The following is a 24,989-nucleotide window of genomic DNA, read 5'->3' on the forward strand; positions in this document are numbered from 1 at the left end:
TAAGCCAAGGAATGTTTTTAACTTTTAAGAAAAGTCTGAAGCAACATTATAATGGCAATGATAACTTTTAATTATTTTTATTTTTTTAATTACAAATATAAGATACCAACGAGTATCATTATAATAAGAAATATATTTGAGGCCTCAGTAAAACAGGCTTGATTATAGGTTCCTTGTCTTTCTCTTAGATTTCTTATGATGAGCATATGAAAGAATGTATGTAAAATTTCCACAAAAACAAACATAAGTAGGGGTGGTGTCAGTTATATCATGTAAGATGTACTTTTTAAAAATACACAGTGAATGTGGACATATAATTTGATATATGATTACAAAGGTGTTTTATGATAGTTTTATAGTATGCCTTTGAGAATTTTTTTAAACCACATTTTTGGTCTGGGTTAACTACTCTAAAAAACAAAATGCAGAAAGTAAAGTATACAGTATAAGGTAGATATGTTATAGTAGCTCGGTTATTTACTTATATTCTATGGAGAGACACCAGCATTAAAATGTTTGAACCAAAACTGGTGGTCCTGATATAATCAGCATTTTTTCAGCTTTCCTGATACAGTGTACTGTTTCATTCTATGAAGTTAGGAAATGAAATGGTTAATGAAACATTCTAGAGAGTTATCATATATGTCAAATATGAATTATGAGTTTTGAAAACATCATAAATAATAAAATATACCTAACACTAAAGCTATGCTGAGCATAATTCAGTCTATTTTAAAACTGAAGAAAATATTCTGGGAATTTGAAGTGTTTAGGATTATCTTTTTAGCATCCTGTGGGTGCTAAAATGCTAGGTTTATAGATTTTAATGAGTTTTACATAATGGAGAGTTTATTCCATCTTCCTGAAGACTCTCAAAATGCTCAGGGAGGTTTATTGCTTATGACCAAAAATATGTACATTCTTTCCTTTTTAAAAAAAAAAAATCAGTATTTTTTTTTTTGGCCTGGCATACATATTAAAGTGTAGTTTATTGTCAGTTGGACTTTTGTAAGTCTACTTTCTATGAAACATAGAGGTTAAAATAATTAATATTGCAAGACAGATTTGGCCCTCCCTTTTTGAACTTCCTTAATCTACTAGACTAAATGTCTTGCCTAGTATATCTTCTAAAGTTGCCAGTTGAAAAAAATAGACCTTTTTTTCTGGGCTCCCTTTTTATTTTTTCAGCTTTATTGAGAAATAATTAACAAATAGAATTGTGTATATTTAAAGTATACAAATTATTTGTTATATATACATTATGAAATAATTACCACAATCAAGATAATTAGCATATCCATCACCTCACATAGTTCACTCTTTTGGGTGTGTGTCGTGAAAACACTTAAGATCTACTCTTTGCAAATTTAAGTATACAAGACTTTATTATTTATGTAGTCACCATGCTGTGCATTAGAGCTTACTCATAACTGAAAGTTTGTACCATTTGACCTATATCTCCCCATTTCTCTCACCCTGTAGCCCCTGGCAAGCACAATTCTGCTGTTTCTATGAAATCAACTTTTTGTTTTGTTTTGTTTTGTTTCCACATGTAAGTGATTCCATGCACTATTTGTCTTTGTCTGTCTGACTTATCTCACTTAGTGTAATGCCCTCCAGGTTCATCCATGTCATTGCAAATGGCAAGATTTCCATCTTTATGGCTGAATAAGATATCTCTCTCTCTCCCTCCCTCCCTGCCTTCCTCTGTGTGTGTGTGTGTGTGTGAGAGAGAGAGAGAGAGAGAGAGAGAGAGACCACATTTTCTTAATAAACTCATCTGCTGACAGATACTTAGGTTATTTCCATCTTGGATATTGTGAATAATGCTGCAGTGAACATGGTAGTGCAGATTTCTTTTCGAGATACTCACTTCATTTCTTTCAAACATATACCCATGAGCTGGATCATTATGGTAGTTGTAACTTTAATTTCTTGAGGAGCCTCCATACAGTTTTCTATAGTGGCTGCACCAATTTTCACTCCCACCAACAGTCACAAGGGTTCCCTTTTCTCCATGCCTTCACCAGTACTTGTTATATTTTGACATTTTGAAAATAACAGTTCTAACAGGTATAAGCAAATATCTCTTTGTGTGTGTGTGTGGTGTTTTTTTAAGATTTATTTATTTATTTATTTATTTATTTGAGAGAGAGTGCACCCATGCATGGAGCGAGCCCGGGGAGGGATAGAGGGAGGAGAGAGAGAATCTCAAGCAGACTCCCCGCTGAGCTTAGAGCAGGACATGGGGCTCAATCTTCACAACCCTGAGATCATGATCTAAGCCTAAACCAAGAGCTGGATGCTTAACTAACTGAGCCACCCAGGTGCCCCATCTTTGTGGTTTTGATTTACATTTTCCCTGGTGATAGTGATGTTGAGCACCTTTTTATATGCACCTGTCAGTCATCTGTATATCTTCTTAAAAAAATGTCTATTCAGAACTTCTGCCATTTTTTTAATCAGACTGTTTTTTTGCTGTTGAGCTATGTGAGTTCTTTTTTGGATATTAATCTCCTTAGATATATATGATTTTTTCAAATATTTTTCCACTTTTGATAGGTTGTCTTTTAATTTTATTGATGATTTCCTTTACTCTGCAGAAGCTTTGTCGTTTGACATAATCCCACTTGTTTATTTTTACCTTTGCTTTTGGGGTCAAATCCAAAGAATCATTTACAAGATGAATGTCAAGGACCTTTTCTCCTATGTTTTCTTCTAGGAGTTTCATGGTTTTGGGTCTTAAATTTAAGTCTTTAAATCAATTTGAGTTAATTTCTGTGAGTGATGTAAGATAGGGGTGTAGTTTCATTCTTTTGCATGTAGATATCTAATTTTCTCAGCACTATTAAGAGACTGTTCTTTCCCCATTATATGTTTTTGGTACATTGTCAAAGATTAGTTGATCATGTGTGTATAGGTTTATTTCTAGGCTCTATTCTCTTCCATTGGCCTGTGTACATGTTTTATGTCATTATCATAGTGTTTTGATTACTGTAGCCTTTTAATAGTAATATTATAGCCTTGAAATCAGGAGGTGTGATGTCTCTAGCTTTGTTCATTTTTTCTTAAGATTGCTGTGGCCATTCAGAGTCTTTTGTGGTTTCATATGAATTTAGGATAATTTTTTCTATATCTGTGAAAAATGCCATTGAAATTTTGATAAAGATTGTATCGAATCTGTTTACTTGGGGTAGTGTGGACATTTTAACAATATTAATTATTCCAATCTAAGAACACAGGATATCTCTCCTTTTATTTGTGTCTTCTTCAATTTCTTTCATCAGTGTCATAGTTTTTAATATACACGTTTTTATTTCCTTGGTTAAATTTATTCCTAAGTATTTTATTATTTTCAATGCTGTTGTAAATGGAATTTTTCCTGTTTTTAAATAATTGAGTGATTTTACATTTATGAAATAAACATGCACAGAACAATTACCTTTTATTTATTTTTTATTGAAGTATAGTTGACATATAATGTTATATTAGTTTCAGGTAAATAACACAGTGATGGGATTGCTTTCTGATTTCTCTTTTGAAAAGTTCATTGTTAGTATATAGACAAGCAACTGATTTTTGTATGTTGATTTTGTATCCTGCAACTTTACTGCATTTGTTGATCTAACAGCTTTTTGGTGGAGTCTTTAGATCATGTCATCTGCACACAAATAATTTTACTTCTTCTTTTCCTATTTGGATGCCTGTAATTTCATTTTATTGCCAAATTGCTGTTGCTAGGACTTCCAGTACTATGTTGAATAGAAGTGGTGAGAATGGGTGCCCTTGTTTCTAACTTTAGAGGAAAGATTTTAACTTTTCACCATTGGGTATGATGTTAGCTGTGGGCTTGTCCTATATAGCCTTTATTATGTTGAGGTACATTTCTTCTTTACCTACTTTATTGAAGTTTTTATCATGAAAATATGTTGACTTTGGTCAAATGCTTTTTCTGCATCTACTGAAATGATCATATGATTTTTATTCTTCATTCTGTTAATATGGTATATCATGTTTATTTGCATATGTCAAATTATCCTTGCATCCCAGGGATAAATCTCTTGGCCATACTAAATGATCCCTTTAAAGTACTCTTGAATTTGGTCTGTTAGTATTTTGTTGAGGTTTTTGCATCAGTGTTCCAGGGGTAGTGGCCAGTAATTCTTCTTTTCTTGTAGTGTATTTGTCTGCCTTCTGTATCAGTGTAGTGCTGGCCTTTTAAAATGATTTTGAAAGTATTCCTTCCTGGTCAATTTTTTGGAAAAATTTGAGAAGGATTAGTATTCATTCAAATCTAAGTGTTTGGTAGAATTCACCAGTGAAGGGGCGCCTGGGTGGCTCAGTCGTTAAGCGTCTGCCTTCGGCTCAGGTCATGATTCCAGGTCCTGGGATCGAGCCCCGCATTGGGCTCCCTGATCGGCAGGGAGTCTGCTTCTCCCTCTCCCTCTCCCCCTGCTTGTGTTCCCTCTTCGCTGTCTCTCTCTCTCTCTGTCAAATAAATAAATAAAATCTTAAAAAAAAAAAAAAAGAATTCACCAGTGAAGTCATCTGGTCTTGGGTTTTTATTTGTTGGGAGATTTTTGATTACTGATTCAATCTCTTATTGATCTGTTCAGATTTTGTTTCTTCATGATTTAGTCTTGGTAAGGTTGTATGTTTCTAGAAATTTATCCATTTCTAGTGTATTTAATTTGTTGGCATTAATTGTTCTTATCCTTTGTATTTTTGTGGTATTAGTTGTAGTGTCTTTCATTTATAATTATATTTATTTGAATCATTTTTTTTCATATTCTAGCTAAAGGTTTGTTGATTTTGTTTATCTTTTCAAAAAACCATCACTTAGTTTCATTGAACTTTTCTATTGTCTTTCTAGTCTCTATTTCATTTATTTCCACTCTGATCTTTGTTATTCCCTTCCTTCTGCTAACTTTGGGCTTAGTTTATGCTTCTAGTACCTTGAGATGTAAAGTTAAGTTGTTTGAGATCTTTCTAGATTATTTGTATGACAGAAATATTACATGTAATTAATGCCATTTACAGAGTAATGTTATTTTAACATTATGACAAATAGTATTTCAGAAATACCCAAATAGAGTACTTTCTTTTTAAGTGCTTTTTCCTGGACACTGTGATTTCGGTTTGTTTTTAATTAGTTGTAAATCCAGATTTAGTCATTGTTGCTATTTCAGCTTCTAATACTGTTAACTTTGTAGTATTGACTGTGAAATGTCCATTATCTGATAATTTACGACTGTGTGGAAGGAAGTATCTTTTAAAAATAGTTTATAGCAGACACCAGTCTTTAAAAGAGAAGCCTGGGGGGTGCGCCTGGGTGGCTCAGTCGTTAAGAGTTTGCCTTCGGCTCAGGTCATGGTCCCAGGGTCCTGGGATCGAGCCCCGTGTTGGGCTCCCCGCTCCGCGGGAAGCCTGTTTCTCCCTCTCCCACTCCCCCTCCTTGTGTTCCCTCTCTCGCTGTATCTCTCTCTGTCAAATAAATAAAATCTTTAAAAAAAATAATAAATTAAAAAAATAAATAAAAGAGAAGTCTGGGTTTGAAAAGCAATAAAATTCCATAATATATGATTTTTAGTTTGTATGTGAAAACATTATTTATGTGTGTATTTTTATAGCATTATACAAGAATATTTTTAAGAGGTTGCATAGTTTTTCAGTTAATTATACAGCCAAAATGGAAAGCACAAGAACTAGATTTTGAACAGAAGAAGAAAAATATAATTTCTTTCATACTTTTTCAAATCAGCAAACTTTTGCCTGTCATGTCTAAAATGTGATACCTAATATAATTTCTGAAGACCTTTTTTTATCCTAATGTTGTATCAGTGTATTTTGTTTTTCTCTAATTTAGAATATCTTATTTTTCTTGTTTGTAGTATACACTAATATGTGTGGATTTTTACAAATGACCCTTAACCGATTATGAGATATGCTACTTTCCCCATCCCAGTACCATTCCCAGCATGATCATCTTTTATATGTGTGTAGTGTTCCATAGGTTTTTGTTTCATCCTCTGAACATCTCTATGATAAGGTAAATCTGGTATTTCAGTTGTGTTTCCTGCCAGTGTACCCCATAATAGCCTATCATGTTAAATGTTTTAAGTTCATATGAAAATTATAGAGGACATTGGTTGATGGAGTTGGTGACTTATTAAGGCTCACAGGCATGGTACATCCAAAATAATGTTCTCATGCCCAGGTGAGGTTTACTTCACCAGCAATCTTGAAAAAAGGAGAGAGAGAGAGAGTGAGAGAGCGCGCTAGCTCATACATGCAAAGAAGGCAGCAAATTTATTCCAGTCTTAGAGATATTGATTCGGTTCTCTTTTTATGTCCTACTTCCTTCAAGTTTGTTTCATTTTAAAATAGTATTTAAGAGTTCCCAGAGTATGTATCTTTTTAATATTGGTAAATTTGTTAGGAAAAGTTATCCTTCCCAAAATTTTCTGCTTCCAGAAGTTACTCCTATGAATTTGGCTGACTTTATTTTAATACATATCATTGATTTCTAGACTCATCCTTGATAACATAAATATATTCATATTGGGGGAGTTTTTCTTTATCCTGTGTGTTCTCTTTTTACCTCTGTTTCTTAAAAATTCACTTCTTTTAGGGGCTTGGATTTTCTCTATTACATATCCTATTTTTCTTGTTTGATTTGTACTGTCACCTCAAGATCTTTTCTTTCCAGTACTGTATTTTACCATAATTCCTACACTTTATGTGTATTTCTGAAAACCTTGTATAAGAAGAAAGAAAGTAATGATTTTGTCTGTGAGTTGCAGAAAGGCAGGTTAGATGCGGTAGGAATTAGATGGTATTATACAGCTTATTGCAACACATTTAAATTATTTCCAGCATGAAATTGTGCTGACAGTGAGGGGTTTGAGTCAGGAAATAGCTGTCATCTACAATAGCATCAGTCATAAAAGACAATGAGTATTTATAGGGCTGTTGAAAATTGATTAATAAGAATATTCACAGACTTCTACAACAAAGAAGTCATTGCTTGTTCTAAGAAACTGGCCCCAGTTTGACATGTTAGAGCCCTATGTACAATTTTGATAAAAAGTTCAAATAACAACTCCCCATTTCTAATAATAGTATTTTTTAAAGGAAACATATATTGTTTCATTTGCTTATTAATATCCACCCATCCCTTTTTTCTGAAAAAATAATTTTACGAAAATAATACAAATAGTTAAAAAATTTATTAGTCCAGAAAGATTTCTCATGAAAACATAGTTACTTTTTAGATGCATCCACTTTTAACTATTTCTCTAGTTCTAATGTTTTCCTTTATACAGACATTTTCACTTCCTGGTATGATGAATGCAACTGAATCATAAACTATTTCCTCCCTCCCTTCCCCCTACTTTTTAAGAGATACCATTATTCCCATATCTTTCTTTGACTTTGAAGTTACTGTTAAATAATATATTGTTTAAACTTCTGTTTCCTATTTTAGCCAATATTTGTAATGTAAGGATATAAAGAATCTTGCCTCTTTTTTCAAATTTTCTCTTTTCCTCCACCTTTCAACCTGTTAAGTATATCCTTTCTTTTATAATATCAAGGTTGCTAACATTCAAATTCTGTTTTGTAACTGTAGTTAAATCTTAATGTGCTCTGTCTCTGGGTTGATTCCAAATGTCGAAAACAAGTAAATAGCATTTTCATTTTTATGGTAACACGAGAGGGAAAGTGTTTATAAAATTGAAATGACTATCCAACATAAAAAAGGAAGGTCTTAATTAAGTTTCTGGCAAGACAAGACAAATCTAGTTACCATTGTGGTATTGATCTGGGTCGCCTGTGATTTAGAGATGACTATAGGTATATCTTAGGTATTTTAGAAGTTTGTATATTCAGAGATACAGCTCTGTTGTAGTTAACAAAGTAGTGACTTGGAATCAGCCTACCAGCTTCCTTTTATGTTACTTTGGAAAACTCAGTTAACCTCTCTGAGCTTCAGTTTCTCATCTGGTAAGTGTGTTACCTGCTTTACAAGGTGGTTGGATGTTAAATAAGTGAAAGTTCTCAGCAAACTGTAAAGGGCTGTATACATGTAAAATATTATGATTTGACTTCTCATAATGTGAGAAAGAATGAGAAGCAGTCACATTTTGTCTCATTTACTATGCTATTTGTGAACCATTTAATGTAAAGAGCTGAAAGTTATGATAAAGTTAATTTGATGTTTTCCTGTGATTATATAATTGTACAGCATAGTAAGTACATAGGATAACATCTCGTGTTAATAAGTAAATTAAAATTTTTTTTAATTAATAAAGATATTTCTTACCAAGGGCAAGAAGAGAAATATCCAAAGGGAAGAAGAGACCTCACAAAAGACCCCTGAATTTATAACTTATCAAGGAAATCTAAGTGCCTACACTTGAATTTCTGTGCTTGTAAAACTAACTTAATCTGTAGATAGTGTTTGAATTTGGATTTGTTCTGCCGCTCACTAGCAAGTCTCGTTTTGCCACTTACTAGCTGTTTGGTCTTAAGCAAATTATTCACTTTTTCTGAGTAAATGGAAATAATCAGTTATTACCTAATTAGTGAATGGAAAATAATCCCTGTCTTATAGTGTAACAGTGTGTTTGTGAAAATTAAATGAGAAAATTAGGTAAAGAGACCTGGTATAATGCTCAGTAAATATTGGTTCCCTTTGTCATGCCCTCTGTTTCTATCCCAAATTGCCCCAGATCTTAAAAAACTGAAATAAGTTGGACTTTAGGATCTCAGAACCAACTTGATTTAAAGATAGTCATGAAGAAGGAGTTGCCCAGCAACCATTTATATGCCTTTTCTTTCTCAATTCTCAAGAATTAGCCTTACTTATATACAGGATAGCTCAGTGATATGGTTTAACCTTTTTATACCTCCTTTGAGTCTTTTCTTCCCCAATGAGACAGCTACTTCTTACTCTAGTGTAAGGGTTCTGTGATATGTGTAAGAGTGAACTGCATACCTATATTGAAACTACTTTATCACTCTGACATAGAAGACCAAACAGAGGCTCTGGGGACAAACAGCAGTGACATTTGCTTCTGGGTAAATTATTTAAATTATCAGAGCCATGGTATCTCTAAAATAGATATATTAATCCCTGCCCTATAAAATTGCCTAAAGGATTACTAACAATATACATAAAGCACAGTGCCTGGCACATAGTAAGTGCTCTATAGATGGTAGTTAGTAGTAGTAGTAAAATAAAACTGCTACTTTTTTGTTTTTCTTTTTTTTTAGTGAATAAGCTTAATATATAATGTGTAAATTTAAGGTATACCACGTGTTACTTTGATACATTTACTTATTGTGATTGTTGTTGTAGCAATATTTATTGACATTACATAATTGTAGCACCGTATTGTTGCCTATATTTATTATACTGTGCAGTAGATTTCTATGGCTTATTTACTGCTCCTTGCAGGTTTGTACTCTTAAACAACATCAATCTTATCTCCCCACTCCCTCACTTCTATTAACCACATTTTACTGTTTTTTACGAGTTTAACTTTTTTAGAGTCTACAAATAAGTGATATACATCATTTTTTATTTTTCTGACTTATCTCACTTAGCATAATGTGCTCAAGGTCCATCCATGTTGTTGTAAATGGCAACAAGATAGTCTCCTTTCTAACAGCTGAATGTCATTCCACTGTATATATATGTGTGTGTGTATATATATACACACCACATCTTTTTTATCCATTCATTCATCATTTCCATATCTTGGCTATAGTGAATAATGCTGCAGTAAACATAGGAGTGCATTTATCTCTTTGAAATCTTGTTTTCATTTCCTTTAGCTATATACCCAAGAAGTGGAATTGCTGGATCGTATGGCAGATCTATTTTTAATTTTTTAAGGAACCTCCATATTGTTTTCCATAGTGGTCAGACCAATGTACATTGCCACCAACAGTGTATAGGGTTTCACCACATCCTTGTTAGCATCTGTTGGCTCTTGTCTTCTTAATAATAGGCATTGCAATACATGTAAGGTGATACCTCCTTGTGTTGTTGATTAGCATTTCCCTGATTAAATTAGCATTTTCCTTATGTGTTGTTGATTAGCATCTTTTCATATGCTTATTGGCCATTTTGATGTCCTCTTTGGAAAAATTTTTATGTAGTTCTTCTATAAGACTGCTATTTATGAGGAGAAAGGGAAAATTGCGTAAAACCTCAAACAATAATGTTTGGAGAACGTCTTATTGCTTTAAAATATATATATATACATACAGACACATATACACACACACACACACATATACCCACACACATACATATATACACACACACATACATATACTCTCCACTTTGGTAGAAGTTTCACAACTAGATAAGCATTTGGACTAATAAGAAATCAACCCTGGTTGAACAAAAAAGAAATTTCAGAAAAATAAAGTAATTTCCAGTTATTTGTATTTGGCCAGAGTTTTTCTAAGGCCATCTATTCTGGATAAAATTCTTTGTGTGTACATGTATTCCTACGTACCACCACCCTGTGCTTTTATAAAGGTGATAGCAGTTAAGAACAAATTAATATCAAGAAAAAAGGAGGGCTGGAAATAAAGGCTAGCTATCAAAGTAAGGAGGGGTTGTCCCAGTTACTGTGCCTTGGCAGTAGTAAATTGGCCACTTGAAATACAGCTTCAAATATTTTGACATAGAAGAATCATCTGTTTTTCCCCTATTAGTTGTCTCCTTAAGCTTTTCCCAGCCACCAGCTTTTCAGGGGCTTCCTGTGAAACCCACTGAAATATTTTGACAGTTTTGCTGAATTGTTAAGATTTTTCATGATTTGACCCTATCCTACATGTCTAACTTTATTTCCCACCATCTCCTTGTGGTCTCCCTATAAAACCACTTCCATTTTCTCAAATTTGTTGAGTTCTAACTTACCTCATATTTTGTGCATGTTTTCCCTACCTCATTATCTCCTTTTTTAAGCCATAGGTAACTCCCAGTTGAAAGTTTTCTCTGCTATGTTTCTTTTTTTAAAGATTTTATTTATTTATTTGACAGAGAGAGAGAGAGAGAGGGAACACAAGCAGGGGGAGTGGGGGAGGGAGAAGCAGGCTTCCCACCAAGCAGGGAGCCCGATGCGGGGCTCGATCCCAGGACTCTGGGATCATGACCTGAGTGGAAGGCAGACGCTTAATGACTGAGCCACCCAGGCGCCCCTCTCTGCTATGTTTCATAGCACTTTCTATAAATATCTTTTACCTCTTAGCATGTTATAATTTTTATTATTTATTTTATTATAATACAATCAAACATCAAGAATCATTAAAGAAGAATGCTTTTTAAAAATGAGGAAAATGTAAAGAAATACACAGCTAGAGACAATTCATTTTATGTCACTAATCCATTACTGTTAACAGTAACTGAATAACCTCAATAATCATGAAGGAAAAACTCACCATAGAGTTAGAGCTTTCAATAAACTCTGCATAACTTATGAAACTTGAGTCCATTTGATGTTATAAGCCTCCATTTTGCTTTACCTAGATTCAGTAGTTTCTTTCTGTCACTGCCATTATTTGTCTTTTTACCTGGCATAACAGATAGTGATAATTACATTGGCATTTGCTTTGCCTCCAAAATAGGGAGTTAAGAGATTATCACATTGTAGTGCAATTATTTGCTTGAATGTTTCTATTCAAACTAGATTGGGAACTCTGAAAACAAGGGCAGGGTTCTTACTTATGTTCATATCTCTTAGTTCCCAATATTTTAGTAAGCTTAATTAAGTTACAGTTGAATGAATGCTCACTTGTTCACAAAATAAATAACAGATATCAATGCCAGCTCTTTAACCAAAGGAAATGGAAATGCAAGATGGTGACAGGAATAAAATATGAAATATAAATTATCATGACTTAATATAAGTGTTTGTAGGCCTCTATCACAGGTCTCTAAAAGTGTAGATCTGATGTTTGGGTTAGCAGATAACTGATAGGCAAAGTGAAAACAGAGTTCTTTCAACAAGGAGTTAGGGCACTAAATTAAGAAGTTAGGTGAAAGTTCAAGTTTTTGATAAATGCTTGCTGAGAGCCCATTATGTGTAAGATGTAGTACTCACTCCTAAATTAAAGCAATGAAAAAGATATATGTGGTTCCCAACCTCATGGATGGAGGTTATCATCTAATAAATATTAAAAAGCAGAGAAGGTTTCAGATTTAAGACAATAAACAGACTATACACGTATGTTTGGGTCTTCTGTTTCTAAGACTCTTTAGTAATAGCAATATAAAACACAGAAAGGAATAGCAAAATAGTTCAATAAGTTTTTGCAGGACAGAAAACAGAAGTGAGCGCTGTACTGCCTTTTGGGACACCTTCCTTCAGGGATTTCAGGAAGATACAGCAGATGAAGGGAAGTAAGAATGGGCCTGAAAACAGGGATTAATTAAAGGTCTGTAACCAGATCAACTATGGTAGTTGGGCATCCCAGCCCCAACTGCAGAATGTTAGGAAGATTAGTATTTACCTTAGGACTAAGACCTCAGGACTTTTCTCTAAATAAATTAGCATGGGATATTAACATATTAACACTTCAGAGTAAAGCACTTATTCTTTTGTATGTGTGTTTGTTAAAAAGCAAATAACATGAAATCTACCCTCAGCAAATTAAGTGTATAGTACAGTGTTGCTAACTGTATGCATATTGTTGTCAGCAGATCTCTAGAACTTTTTAACCTTGGATGACTCAAACTCTGTACCATTGGATAGCAGTTCCTCATTTCTCCCTCCTCACAGCCCCTAGTAACCACCATTCTACTTTCTTTGATAAGTGTGACTTTATTAGATTGCTCATATAAGTAGAATCATATAGTGTTTGGCCTATTTCACTTAGCAGAAGTCCTCACAGTTCACCATATGTTGTAGTATAGAATTTTCTTCTTTTTTTTAAGGTTAAAAATATTCTATTATATAACTCATTTTCTTTACCCTTTCATCTACTGATGACATCTAGGTTGTTTCCACCACTTGGCCATTATGAATAATGTGGGAATGAACATGAAAGTGCAGATATGTCTTCAGGGTCCTATTTTCAGTTCTTCTAGATAAGTGCCCAGAAGTGTAATTGCTGGATCATATCATAGCTCTATTTTTAATTTTTTGAGGAACCTCCATACTGTTTTCCATAGTGGCAACACCATTTTACATTGCCACCAACAGTGTACATGGGTTCCAGTTTCTCCACAAGTGCTGACCCTGTACATAATGCTATATGAAGTAAGATATGTGAGACATGGACCTTGCCTTCAAGAAGTTTCTTTTTCTTCTTCAGATTCTCTTCCTTTCCATCTTCATTTGACTAACTCTTTTTTACAGTTTCAACTCAAATGCTATATTGTCCACAAAGCCTTTCCTGAGTTCACAGACTAGGTTTACCCTCGTAAGATAACATAGCACTCTATCCTCTGTCATGCTCAGCACAGATGTAATTTATAGAATTAGATGAGGGCAGGGTAAGTGGTCTTTTTTGTTTTCCTTGGTTTGATCTACTTAGCTTAGAACAATGCATGGCACAGAGTAACTGTACAATAAATACTTAAAATTTTTGTGTGAAATGTGTCATACATTTTTGAAGATTATATAACATATTATTTTATTAAATAATAAAATGAGTACCCAAATACTCAACCCTTCATTTAAGAAATAGAATATTACTAGTACCATAAAAGGCTCCTGTATACCCCTCCTAATTTTTGTGTTAATCATTCTTTTGCTTTCTGAATAGTTTTATCACCTGTGAATGTTACCCAAGTATATACCTGGTTTAGTCTGGAAAAACTGAGTAGTAAGTACAAACCCAGTGTATAAAAAAGGTGCAGTATCACTACTGTTAAAAGAAGACTCCCAGAAGAAAAGCTAAGTAGAGTCTTTGGGTTATAGTATGTTTCTGTATAGATAAAGTTTTAAGACTTCCCTTTGGGGAAGTTAGTGGGCAAGGTCAGGAGTGAATTGTGTGAAATTTAGAGCTCACCACATTCAGGACTTCTGGTAAGGTTGTAATGTGATGAAGTATTAGCTATCCAACACATGGAATAGGCTGATTTACATCTAAACAACATTAAACTTTTCCTCCTTCAACTCTCAGGAGTAGGTCAAAGCAGAAAACTGTGCAGTAAAAAGACTGCCCTCTCATGATCTAGTCAATAGGAAAGAAACTTCATCAGTTCACCCTTGACAAATCAAGCAGTGAAATGAGTCTGGCCAAGTGTTTATTCTTTTTTTTTTTTTTTTTTAAAGATTTTATTTATTTATTTGACATAGAGAGACACAGCAAGAGAGGGAGCACAAGCAAGCAGGGGGAGTGGGAGAGGGAGAAGCAGGCTTCCCGCAGAGCAGGGAGCCCGATGCAGGGCTCGATGCCAGGACCTTGGGATCATGACCCGAGCTGAAGGCAGATGCTTAACGACTGAGCCACCCAGGCGCCCCAACCAAGTGTTTATTCTTAGGATAAAATGGTACCATGGCAGTAAGGATCTTTCAGATGACAGACCTCAACATACCTATTTGTTGAGGCTCACAATCCAATATTTATTAGTCATGTTCTATAAGGCAGGAGATTCTTTGGAATCTTCCTTCACCATCTTCATAGGGATTCCCTTTGCCTCTCTTCCACAGTATATCTATTTACTAACACCTGTTTTTCTTTCTTGGTTTATTCTCATTTTGATGGAGCCTATTTCAATATCTTGTTGAGAAAAGTGGCATAGGAACTTTTTGAAACCTTCCATGTCTAAAAATGTCTTTATTCTCCTCTTGTTTGAAAGTTTAGCTAAGTATAGAATTCTAGGTTGGAACTTTCTTTTCTTCAGAATTCTGAAAATATTGTTCCATTGTCTTTTGGTTTGTGCATTACTGTTGAGAATTCCAAAGCCATTCTGATTGTTCACTCTCTATATGACCCTTTTCCCCTTTTAGGAATCTTGTAGAATCTTCTCTTTGTTTCTAGTGTTCTGATGGCACATAATGATGTACCTTGGGTCTCTGAGTACTCACTGGGCCCTTATAATCTGGAAACATGTTCTTCAGTTCTGGGAAATTTTCTTATTTTGTTAATGATTTTCACCTATCTATTTTCTCTGTTCTTTCTTTCTGGAACTTCTGTCATTCAAATAGTGGATCATCATCACTGGTTCTCTTAATTTTTAGTTGTGTTTTTTTTTTCTCTCATTTTTTTCCATTTTTTCTGTCTTCTGTACTTTCTATTGTACTTATTTCTCCTACTTTAATCCCTTTATGAGCTTTTTGCTTTTGTTGTTTCTCCTTTTTTTTACCTTTCCCTCTGTCTTCCTCCTCTCTTTCCTCCTTGTTTTCCTCCTTACCTTTGATCCCTTCTCCTTTTCTGTTAAAATCCAAATGCTCTTGTTTTCTGAGTGTTCCTCTATCATAGCAACATTTTCTTGTTTCATGAAATGCAATATGTTTTCTCTAAGAATGGTATTGATAGGCTTTTAAGGTTTTTTTTTTTTTCTTTTTTGTTTTGGTCTCTAACTTGCATGGTAGAAGCTTTCTTCTGGTGTCTGATAGTCCTCAGTTGTATATACATGACCAAAAGGAAAGTTAATTGGAAGTTCTGAGAGCATACCTGGGACTTGTCACTTTGATCTTTGCATAGGGTGATGCTGGTGAGCGTTTGCTAAGGAATCTTTGAAGTCAGTTGTCTTTAGATCTTATCTATTATAATAGATCCATATAATATCTATTATAGATGTATTGGGTTGGTCAGATTCCATGTGTCAAGAAATGTGAAGAATCTGAGATTTTATTCTATATATTGTTGAAAATAATTCTTCATGGTTTCTCAACGTTTCTGTGTATCTTGTGAGCAGAGACACTGAAGGACTTCTGTTCCAAACTAACTTTTTAAGGATGTTTGTATAAGTGAGGAGCTTTGGAAGATATAGATAGTTTGTCTGTCTGGAGCAGAAGCTAGATTTGTTTACTATACAGTATAATAAAGATAATGTCTGTCTCTATTTCAAAGATTAGACAGGTTTTCTTATAGCCCCTTATAAAAGATTAAGGTTTCCTAAGCTTAGAGTTTCCTCTATTGTGACCTAAAACACACTGTATGCATAGCATCCACTAGGGCTTGCCTGTGTGTCACCCCCAGGGAACTTGGGGGAATAAGGACAAGGGGAACTGCTGTGATCATGCAGCTCATGCTGCTTGCTGTGCTGTAAGTAACAAAGCCCTTTGTCTCTGACCTAGAAGTCTCCTGTCTTCCAGCACCCATGAAATTGTGGCCAGCTAGCTTGTTAGCTTGCAAGTAGGATAAAATCTTAGATTCCTTACACTTCTTGAAATGCCAGAGAAGATGTTTTCTATTTCCTTCCTGGAGAGTAAGAATCTAACTGCCAGCCTCTGGAAACCCAGTAGAGGAGGAGTTCTGTGTATCTCTGCATTCAGTAGTCTGTATGCCTGTGTTCATATACTCTACTCAGTTTTGTCACATGACTTCAAGTTCAGAGGGCCTTTGTTTTATCTTCTCCATGGAATAAACCTTTAGGCTTCTATGAAGGTGAACAAGGGAGAGCAACCTAGTGGCATATAGTAGAGGAGAGGACATATGAATCTCTTGTGTTCTTTGCTGATATGTCACCTTTTCAATTAAGCATTGCCTGACTTTTCTTTTTAAAACTGCTACCTTTCTTACCATCTTTTCTCTTTACTTTGTAGAACTTATTACCTTGAAACACTGTGTATCATTTACTTATTATTTTTATTCTTTATCCCCCCTCCTATTAGGGTGTAAACTCCATTAGGTCAGAGATTTTTATTTCTTTATTTTGCTGTATGTCCCAATACCCAGAAGATGACTGTTATGGCACATACTAGGTATTCAGTTAACAAATATTTATGGATATTGTTGATTGGATGAGTAAATGAATGAGTAGGAGGAACTTGCGTATCTTTTGCCCATTGCTCCTGATTTGAGAATAAAATTAAAGAGTCATTGGCTCATCTTTTTAAAAGCTTTAAGTGTTGATATTAATTGAGGATATAGGTAATTTTCACAGAAGGTTAATTATTGTCATTCCAATGCAATTTAGAATAATGTATCTTGTACACAGTTTCTTATTCCTGTGTTAGAATCCCTTTTAGGGCATTTCTAATGGCAGTGTTTGCTTTTTCCGTTGGAACATTTCTAGCCTTCTCACTCAGTAAATATTGGATATAGCCTATTGGTAGAGGCAATGACGTTGACTAAAAAATTATTAAAAAGGGATAGGCCATGAAATAGGAGCCAAAACAGTGTAATGTCCAGGTAGCCAAATTAAAGAAGTGTTTCAAGAGTGAGAATATGTGTAACTATTTCTGATGCTGATTGTAAGTCAGGTAAGATGAGGTCTGAGAACTGACTGTTGTATTTAGCAAAGCAGAAGACATTAGTGGTCTTACTAAGAGCAGTTACATGTGCCAAAACCTATTTAACGTGTGAATTAATTATTGTTGTGTAAGAATTTACCCCCAAACTTGATTTAAAACAAACATTATGTCATAGTTTCTTTGGGTCTGGAATCTAGAAGTTGTTTAGCTGCTTGCCTCTGGCTCAGGGTCTCTCAAGAAGTCTGTTACTTCTGCTGTATTCACGCAAATCAACCCTGGGACTTTGTTGGAGGAATTGTACAAGGATGTGATACCAGGAGGTGAGACTCACTGGGAGCCATCTTGGAGACTGGCTGTCACAAAAATGGACTAAAGGCAGAATGAGAGGGGATGAATTAGAAACACTGAATACCAAAAAATCTTTTAAGGAGTTTTGACAGAAAAGGGAACAGAGAAATAGGGAATTTGTCCAGGTGTATCTGTAGGTAGATGTAATAATGGAGCTTAAAGAACTTCTCTGATTATTTTCTCATGAAATAAGAACCAGGGTTCCCAGTTGAGACTGAAGGATACAAAATAATTTACAAAATAGTCATCTAGGAATGTGGAGAGAAAGTGGATTTGGAAAATATAATATGATTGCTAAGCAGCACTGAGGGTCTACTCGAGATTAGTGATCATGAATTAAAGTATAGACGGTCAGAGGAGTTGTGCATTTTTCCCCAGCTACATTCAGCTTGTGGGTACAAGTATGTATGTGGGTACAGGGTAGGAAGTTCGATTTATAAAAGTTGAGATTTATCTAGCCAGATATGAGAAAGCAAATTGGGATCTATGCAAGGATGAGTGATAATGATGAAGTATAGAATTTAGGATGGGTAAGGAGGAAAGGGATATCTTGAGAGAAAAGTACAGGGATTGCAAAAAAGAGTGTAGGATTCATGGAATCTATTAAATGGGGTCAAAGATTGTTGAACTTGTGGTATTAGAGAGAGTAACCTGGAGAGAGGCTATTGATTGAACTTTAAATTACAGAGGGATTGCAGTCAATGGTAATGTAAAAGTCTAGGGAATGACTATAGGAATGAGGAGCTAAGGAGGGCTAGAAGGCAAGAACACTTAAGGAGAGGAGAAAGAGAACCTAGGAGGTGTGATGGCTAGAGTAGTTTTGGAGAAAGTGACCTTGAGTTAGGAAATAAAGCCTTCAAGAAATGAGGGCTTTCGGGGTTTGTAGTGACTGCAGACATGAATGAGACGGTGAATGATACTGTCCAAGAGATTCAAAGCTGGTGGTAGGGTGGTTTTAGAAAGGAGAGACCAAGGGTGTTTAAAAGCATCAGTGAGGAATAAAGGAGCTCCAGGTCCAGTAGTAGTAGGAGTGTAGAAGCCCCCACTTGAGAGGGCTACGCTGGAGCAGCATCCTTAGGAAATCAGTAGCAAAAACTTGTGGTTTTTGAGGCAGCAGATTCTAATTTCACATTACCTGGGTGCTTTAAAAACAATCTACTTTCCGTTGAGGAAAATTTCTTCCCCTTCTCAGCTCTTCTCTGAAATATTATGGAAGTTAAGTTTCTGATCTACTTCAAATTGGTTTTCTTTCTACTTGGTTTCCTTTGAGATATTTGAGAACTGTCTCAAACTTAGGAAAAATTGTACGTGTGGTATAAATAACTTTTTTTCCTGAACCATTTAAGAGTAATTTGCCAACATGATGCTCCATCATCCCCATATACTTCAGTATCTATTTCCTCCAAACAATAACATTCTCCTACATAATCCCAATAAAATCAAGAAATTAATGTTGATACATTACTACCATCTATCCTCAACCCATTCAAGTTTTGCTAGTTGTCCCAGTAAAGTCATTTATAGAAAAATGATCTAGTTCAAAATCATGGATGGTCATTAGTTGTTATGTCTCTTTAGTCTCCTTCATTATGGAACAGTTCCTCAGTCTTTTTTTTACTTCCATGACCCTGAAACTGGTAAAGACTATAATCCTTTTAATTTGTAGAACGTCCTTCAATTTGCATTGCTCTGTGATTTCCTCATGATTAGATTCAGGTTATGCATCTTTGACAAGAGTATCTCCGAAATGATACTATATGTTCATCTCATTATATCCTAGTAGGTGGTACATTTGTTTGTCACATTAGTAATGATGTTAACTTGGATCATTTGATGGTCTTCTCAGACTGCTCTGCTGTAAACTTACTCTTTTTCCCTTCAAAGGTGTGTTTTTTTCATTCATTCATGTATACATCCATACAGACTTAAGAGTTTCTATGTTATTCAATGGATATCAATCTATTACTATCATAATTTATTTTGATGCTCTGTTCATCCCCAAAATGACCAGGGGTACTCTTCAAGCTAGCTTCCATATCCTTTTGATGTGTCCCCTCATTCTTTTAGCACTTCTTTACTTTCTGGTATGAAAATATGATCCAGACTTCTCTTGTTCTATCTGTGCCCCAACTCTAGAGTCAACCATTTCTCCAAAAGCTCTGGTTCCTTTAATGGAAAATAGTATTATGAAACCAATATTTGTGGCTGTGTTGCTCTCAGGCCCTTTGAGTGGACAGAGCTAGTGAGTACATGTATGTACACACACATGTATTTACACATGCATATACAAGTTTACACCTGTCTTTAAATATACTGCAAATACCGTGAGTTCACATCAGTATTTCTAATTCCAGTCCAGTACCACAGGATTCATTTTATATTTATATCTACTTTGCATATGTGTCTATCCTTTCTATGAAAGATTTCAGTGAGAAACCTGACTCTCATTATCCTTAATATATTTTCTTATTTGATCGATCTCTCATATATGCCATATCTCTCCCTCTCCCTCAGGATGCTCTCCTGGGCTTTAACACCTCATGCCAGGTTACTTCTCTGTGTGGATACTCTTCTCAAACCCACTTAAACATACTAAGTCTTTGTGCCAGGAGTTCCTACTGTAGGGATGTTGGGTGATGTTGGCCTCACCTTACTTTGCCTCCGGGAGAGTGTATCAGGCTGCCACTGCCCACACCCACCCTCACCACCATAATCCTTTTTGGACTCCTGTGCCTTGTCCCTGGCTGCCTCTCTGCAAGGACAACCTCCTCACCTAATTTGGGCTCCAGCACTGGCCCCCCCCACCCCGCAGCCTTAGGTGTTCTCCCATGTGGTTGTCCTTTTCATCTTGCTTGGGCTCCCAATACCTCACCCTAAGTCACCCCTCCACCAGGATTGCCCTCTTCATCCTACACAGGCTCTGACATAAGGCAGCTACTCCATATGGACACCTCCTTATTCCATTTAGACTCTGGCATCCCACTCTCTGCTCCATGCTCTTTAGAGGTGCCCACTTTATTTAAATGTTTAAATTCCACCTTGTTGTAATGACCTGATACCAACAACCTGGACGGAGGTAAACCAATCTTTACAGGTAAAGGGCACAGTCTTCCATAAGACTGAGCTTACTTCAGACCTAAGGTCACACTTCAGGGGTCCACAAACTACCCACATTTCTGATTAGATGGCTACAAATTCAGGGTTCTTATTATTCTTATTACCCTTCAGGTTTGGTAAGTCGCTAGAACAACACACGGAACTCGGGAAAGCACTCTACTTATTATTATGGTTTTATTATAGCAAAGGGATACATAACAGAGCCAGCCAAAAGAAGAGATGCATAGGGCAAGGTCTGGGAGGGTCCCAGATTTGTGAAACTTCTGTTGTTCTCTCCCCAAGGAGTCAGGATTCATTACCTTCCCAGAAAGTTTGTATGTGGAGTATTGCCAATCAGGGAATCTTACCTGATTGAATCATTACTCAATCTCCAGCTCCCTTTCCTCTTACTGGAGGTTGGGCTCACATCATGTGTCTCAGGCCCCACTTTTCTAGTCACATAGTTGGTCTGGTGTGGCCAGCCCCCATCCTGAGTCATCTCCTTACCATAAACTATCTGGGCCCACCATGAATAAACTCCACTACCACCATGACCATGACCACCCCCGTCCCCCCAGCCTTAGGTGTTCTCCCATGTGGTTTCCTGTCCTAGGAAATTCTAAGGATTTAGAGGCCACTTCCAAGGAATTGGGATAAAAGCCAAACAAATTCTTTATTCCAGGGGATTAGAGGTTACCACTCAGCAACCAGGACAGTGGCCAATCAAATGCTTTACTGTGCATCTACAGAAAACTAAATTGCTTCCTTCTGGGTATACAGATAAGTTATTCCTCTTAAAATATCTACCTTGAGGGGCGCCTGGGTGGCTCAATTGGTTAAGCGTCTGCCTTCAGCTCAGGTCATGATCTTAGGCTCCTGGGATTGGTCGGGCTCCCTGCTCAGCGGGGAGTCTGCTTCTCCCTCTGCCCCTCTCCCCGTGCTTGTGCACTCTCTCTCAAATAAATAAATAAAATCTTTTTTAAAAATCTACCTTGAGATTTCCTCATGTACCTTCTCAGATTAAAATAAATTGTACAACAATTTTATAGCGGTTATCATGTACTTACTCATTTTTTACATAGAAATCGTTAAGCTTTCAGAAATGTTCTAATACTGTTAAAGAAAATGATAATGGCATTGGGGTAATTAATCAAACTTATAGTATTTTAAAGTATTAATTTACTGGTATTATATTTTTCCTTTTACCTGTCAGTGACATATCTTATCTGTTTTAGGTATGACTTTAGCCTTTCCAGCTTCAGTTCATGATTCTCTGATTTGCAGTAAAACGTTTCAAATTCTATATAAAAATGAGGAGGTTGTTTTAAATGATGTCATGATCTTCAAAGTTAAAATGTTGTTGGACGAAAAAAAGGTAAACATTTCTTCATATATATTTAGATAAATATTTTTGTAGAGCCTCAAAGCATATTTCTAACTTTCTGTAAGTATTCAAAAAACCTTATTTTGTAATTTCTCTTCAGATTGAAGAAACCCTTGAAGAAATGAATTTTTTGTTATCCTTGGATCTACACTTCACAGATGGAGATTATTCGTAAGTAGGCTAGTCAAACAATTAAAAATCTTTAGTTTCTCATAACTGCTATCTATTCCCCAATTTCTTGTTAGAATTTAGCCTCTCCCTTTCTTGTTTATTTGAACTACTTCTGTCTAATTGTGGCGTCTGATGAGAGTAGTTAGGCCTACTCTTTTGTACCCATGTCAATTCCATGAGCCCCAGGTAGCAAATCAGACAAGTTGAAAAAATATGAAACAATTTCCTAGACTCTAGAAACTCCACTGTTGATATAATACCACTACGATGAGACATTTAAATATAACTGAGCTCTCTTTCACTGTATCACTGACCATCTTTCTTATGGTATGAGTGATGCCATCTTTAGGCAGGACTCTTGATATTTAGAGAGTTTTCAAGACTGATGACCTTTATACTTTGCAGTTGTTTCTAGTTCATTAATTCCTAGAGCCCTTGAGGAAGTTTTAGGACTGGCTACTCTGAACTTGTTCACACATCTGGACATGCAGTCATATATCTTAGGGACACACTGTGCTTGTGTTCATTTAAAACAAGAATCAGAGATTTATTTAACAATTTTATTTTTGTACTTTTTTTTCTCATTTCAAACATACTTGTAGAAGTACTTCTTGGAAATTATTTATAAATTTAGATAACACTTGTAGGATAAATAACTAAGCAGTTACCTCTTGAACCGTCTACTTGAGATGTCCTCTTTACCATCAGGGACGAATAAGAATTTTTTATGTGGTAGCTACTGTTCCTCTATAATACTTGTTTATTACAAAGAATTCCTTAAGGGATTCAATTTCAAACCAAGTCAGAATTTTGTAAATGAAGTAAGCTGAAATGAGTAAGTAGTTTGTTAACTATAGGTATTTATAATGTATGTATGGGTTAAAATACACACATGCACAAACACACTTGGAAATCATTCTCATAACATTGTTTTAATTTTTTATGTGTATAAATCTAATAACAGACTAACGATCTGTAATCAAATATCTACCAGTTGCTTGCTTACTTTCGAGCAGCACTTAATAACAAAGTTTTGTACAATGAAAAATAATTTTAACTATCTTTTTGGGATTTATTACTGTAGGATTTGATCTATTTTATACTGCAACCTTATAATGAACAGTATTCCCTATGGAATAAAATTTAGTAAAAGATAGGAGTAATTCCTAAACTATCAAAAGGACTCATTTTATAGGGACATTAGTGGAAAAACAGGCTATGTCATGGATTGGTAGAAAACTAAAGGTAAGATCTGGTTATTTCCTTATTATATTTCACATTTTTGTCTAATGCAAATGTGATGCTTTAAAAATTATTCTCATTTTAAGTTTTAAAAAAGTAATTAAGTAACTAAGTGTTTGATAATTTAAACTACTCTACAAAATTTTAGCCTTTACAAAATATGCCATACGTATATGCAAATGTGTTGCTTTTTCTAGGGCAGATGATCTGAACGCCTTGCAACTAATAAGTAGCCGAACATTGAAGCTGCACTTTAGCCTCCATAGAGGCCTTCATCATCATGTTAATGTTATGTTTGATTATTTCCACCTTTCTGTTGTGTCCGTTACAGTCCATGCATCATTGGTTGCACTACACCAACCACTAATAAGGTAAATTTAACCAATACTCTGGTCCTTATTAATGTATTATCTTTTATTTTATAGTGAAAACATATACTTTGATAAAGGTAATTAAAGTAATAAGGAATTCCTAAATTTATAAATATTAAATAAATGCTTTCATTTTATACTAGAGTAATAATATTGAAGAGCATGGGAACATTAGATTGATAACTCTTTTAATACAGAAATATAAAACAATCTTTGTCAAATAAACTGACCAAGAAAAATAATGCAGTCTGGAAATAACCATACAGCATTGTTTAGTCTGCATCTGTGTTTTTAAGCAATGCTATATACTATGTTCATGCTCTGAAAAAGTATATTAGTTTTTTCTGTTTCTTTGTCTCTTGCCTGGATCACCTAATTTTTTCTTAAATCTGTGCTATACAATAATTCTTGTTTTCTAAGTCATTAATCAATTTTGTGGATCTTTACTAATAAGGTTTTTAAACTATAACATGTACCATTTTATCTTAAAGGTACATAATATTCTAGATTATAATAAATGCATTAAGATAATTATTTTTTCTGCCCACTTCAATGGGGAGATGGATTGTCTTTCGTTATGTGAAATGTATTTTCACATTGAAATGTATTTCAAGCTCTTCAGTTTTTTACAATATAATATCATCCTTTTGTGGTATGAGCAGCAGATGGACACTTTCAAAATCAGTAACTTATGAAAAGACTCCAAATTAATTTGATTTCTGAACTGTCTACAATTTTTGTCAATTCCAATTCCAACAACTGATACTTGGGGTGATGCTTCAGGGTTATAATGTTAAACTGCTTTATCAGAAAAACTAAGTAGGTAATTCTGTATAATTACCCTCAGAATTTATAGAAGAACAATACAATTTAACATACTGCCCACAAGTAACAGCTTCTTGTGGCATGTATCCTTACATTGTTTTAAAAACTCTTCCATTGTGGTGGTGCATGGTTTGAGAGCACAGGGCCAGGAAGAAGTCTTTC

General features: G+C 35.0%; 1 protein-coding gene across 5 annotated transcripts in view; it reads left to right on the top strand.

The window, feature by feature from the left end:
• FAM135A (family with sequence similarity 135 member A) overlaps window positions 1-24,989 on the top strand; it is a 129,359-nt gene that overhangs the window by 23,850 nt on the left and 80,520 nt on the right. For 3 of the 5 annotated variants that reach the window (XM_034991509.1, XM_034991511.1, XM_034991514.1), the window contains exons 6-8: window positions 22,070-22,209; window positions 22,319-22,389; window positions 23,829-24,002. In XM_034991509.1, coding sequence (XP_034847400.1) covers window positions 22,070-22,209; window positions 22,319-22,389; window positions 23,829-24,002 — 385 coding nt within the window. Of the gene's footprint in view, window positions 1-1,256; window positions 1,553-22,069; window positions 22,210-22,318; window positions 22,390-23,828; window positions 24,003-24,989 lie in introns of those variants that run through there. The other 2 variants (XM_034991508.1, XM_034991510.1) reach the window with 2 other exon arrangements.

The sequence above is a fragment of the Mirounga leonina genome, unplaced genomic scaffold (assembly GCF_011800145.1).
Source record: "Mirounga leonina isolate KUSES-001 unplaced genomic scaffold, KU_Mleo_1.0 Mir_53, whole genome shotgun sequence".
Classification (NCBI taxonomy): domain Eukaryota; kingdom Metazoa; phylum Chordata; class Mammalia; order Carnivora; family Phocidae; genus Mirounga; species Mirounga leonina.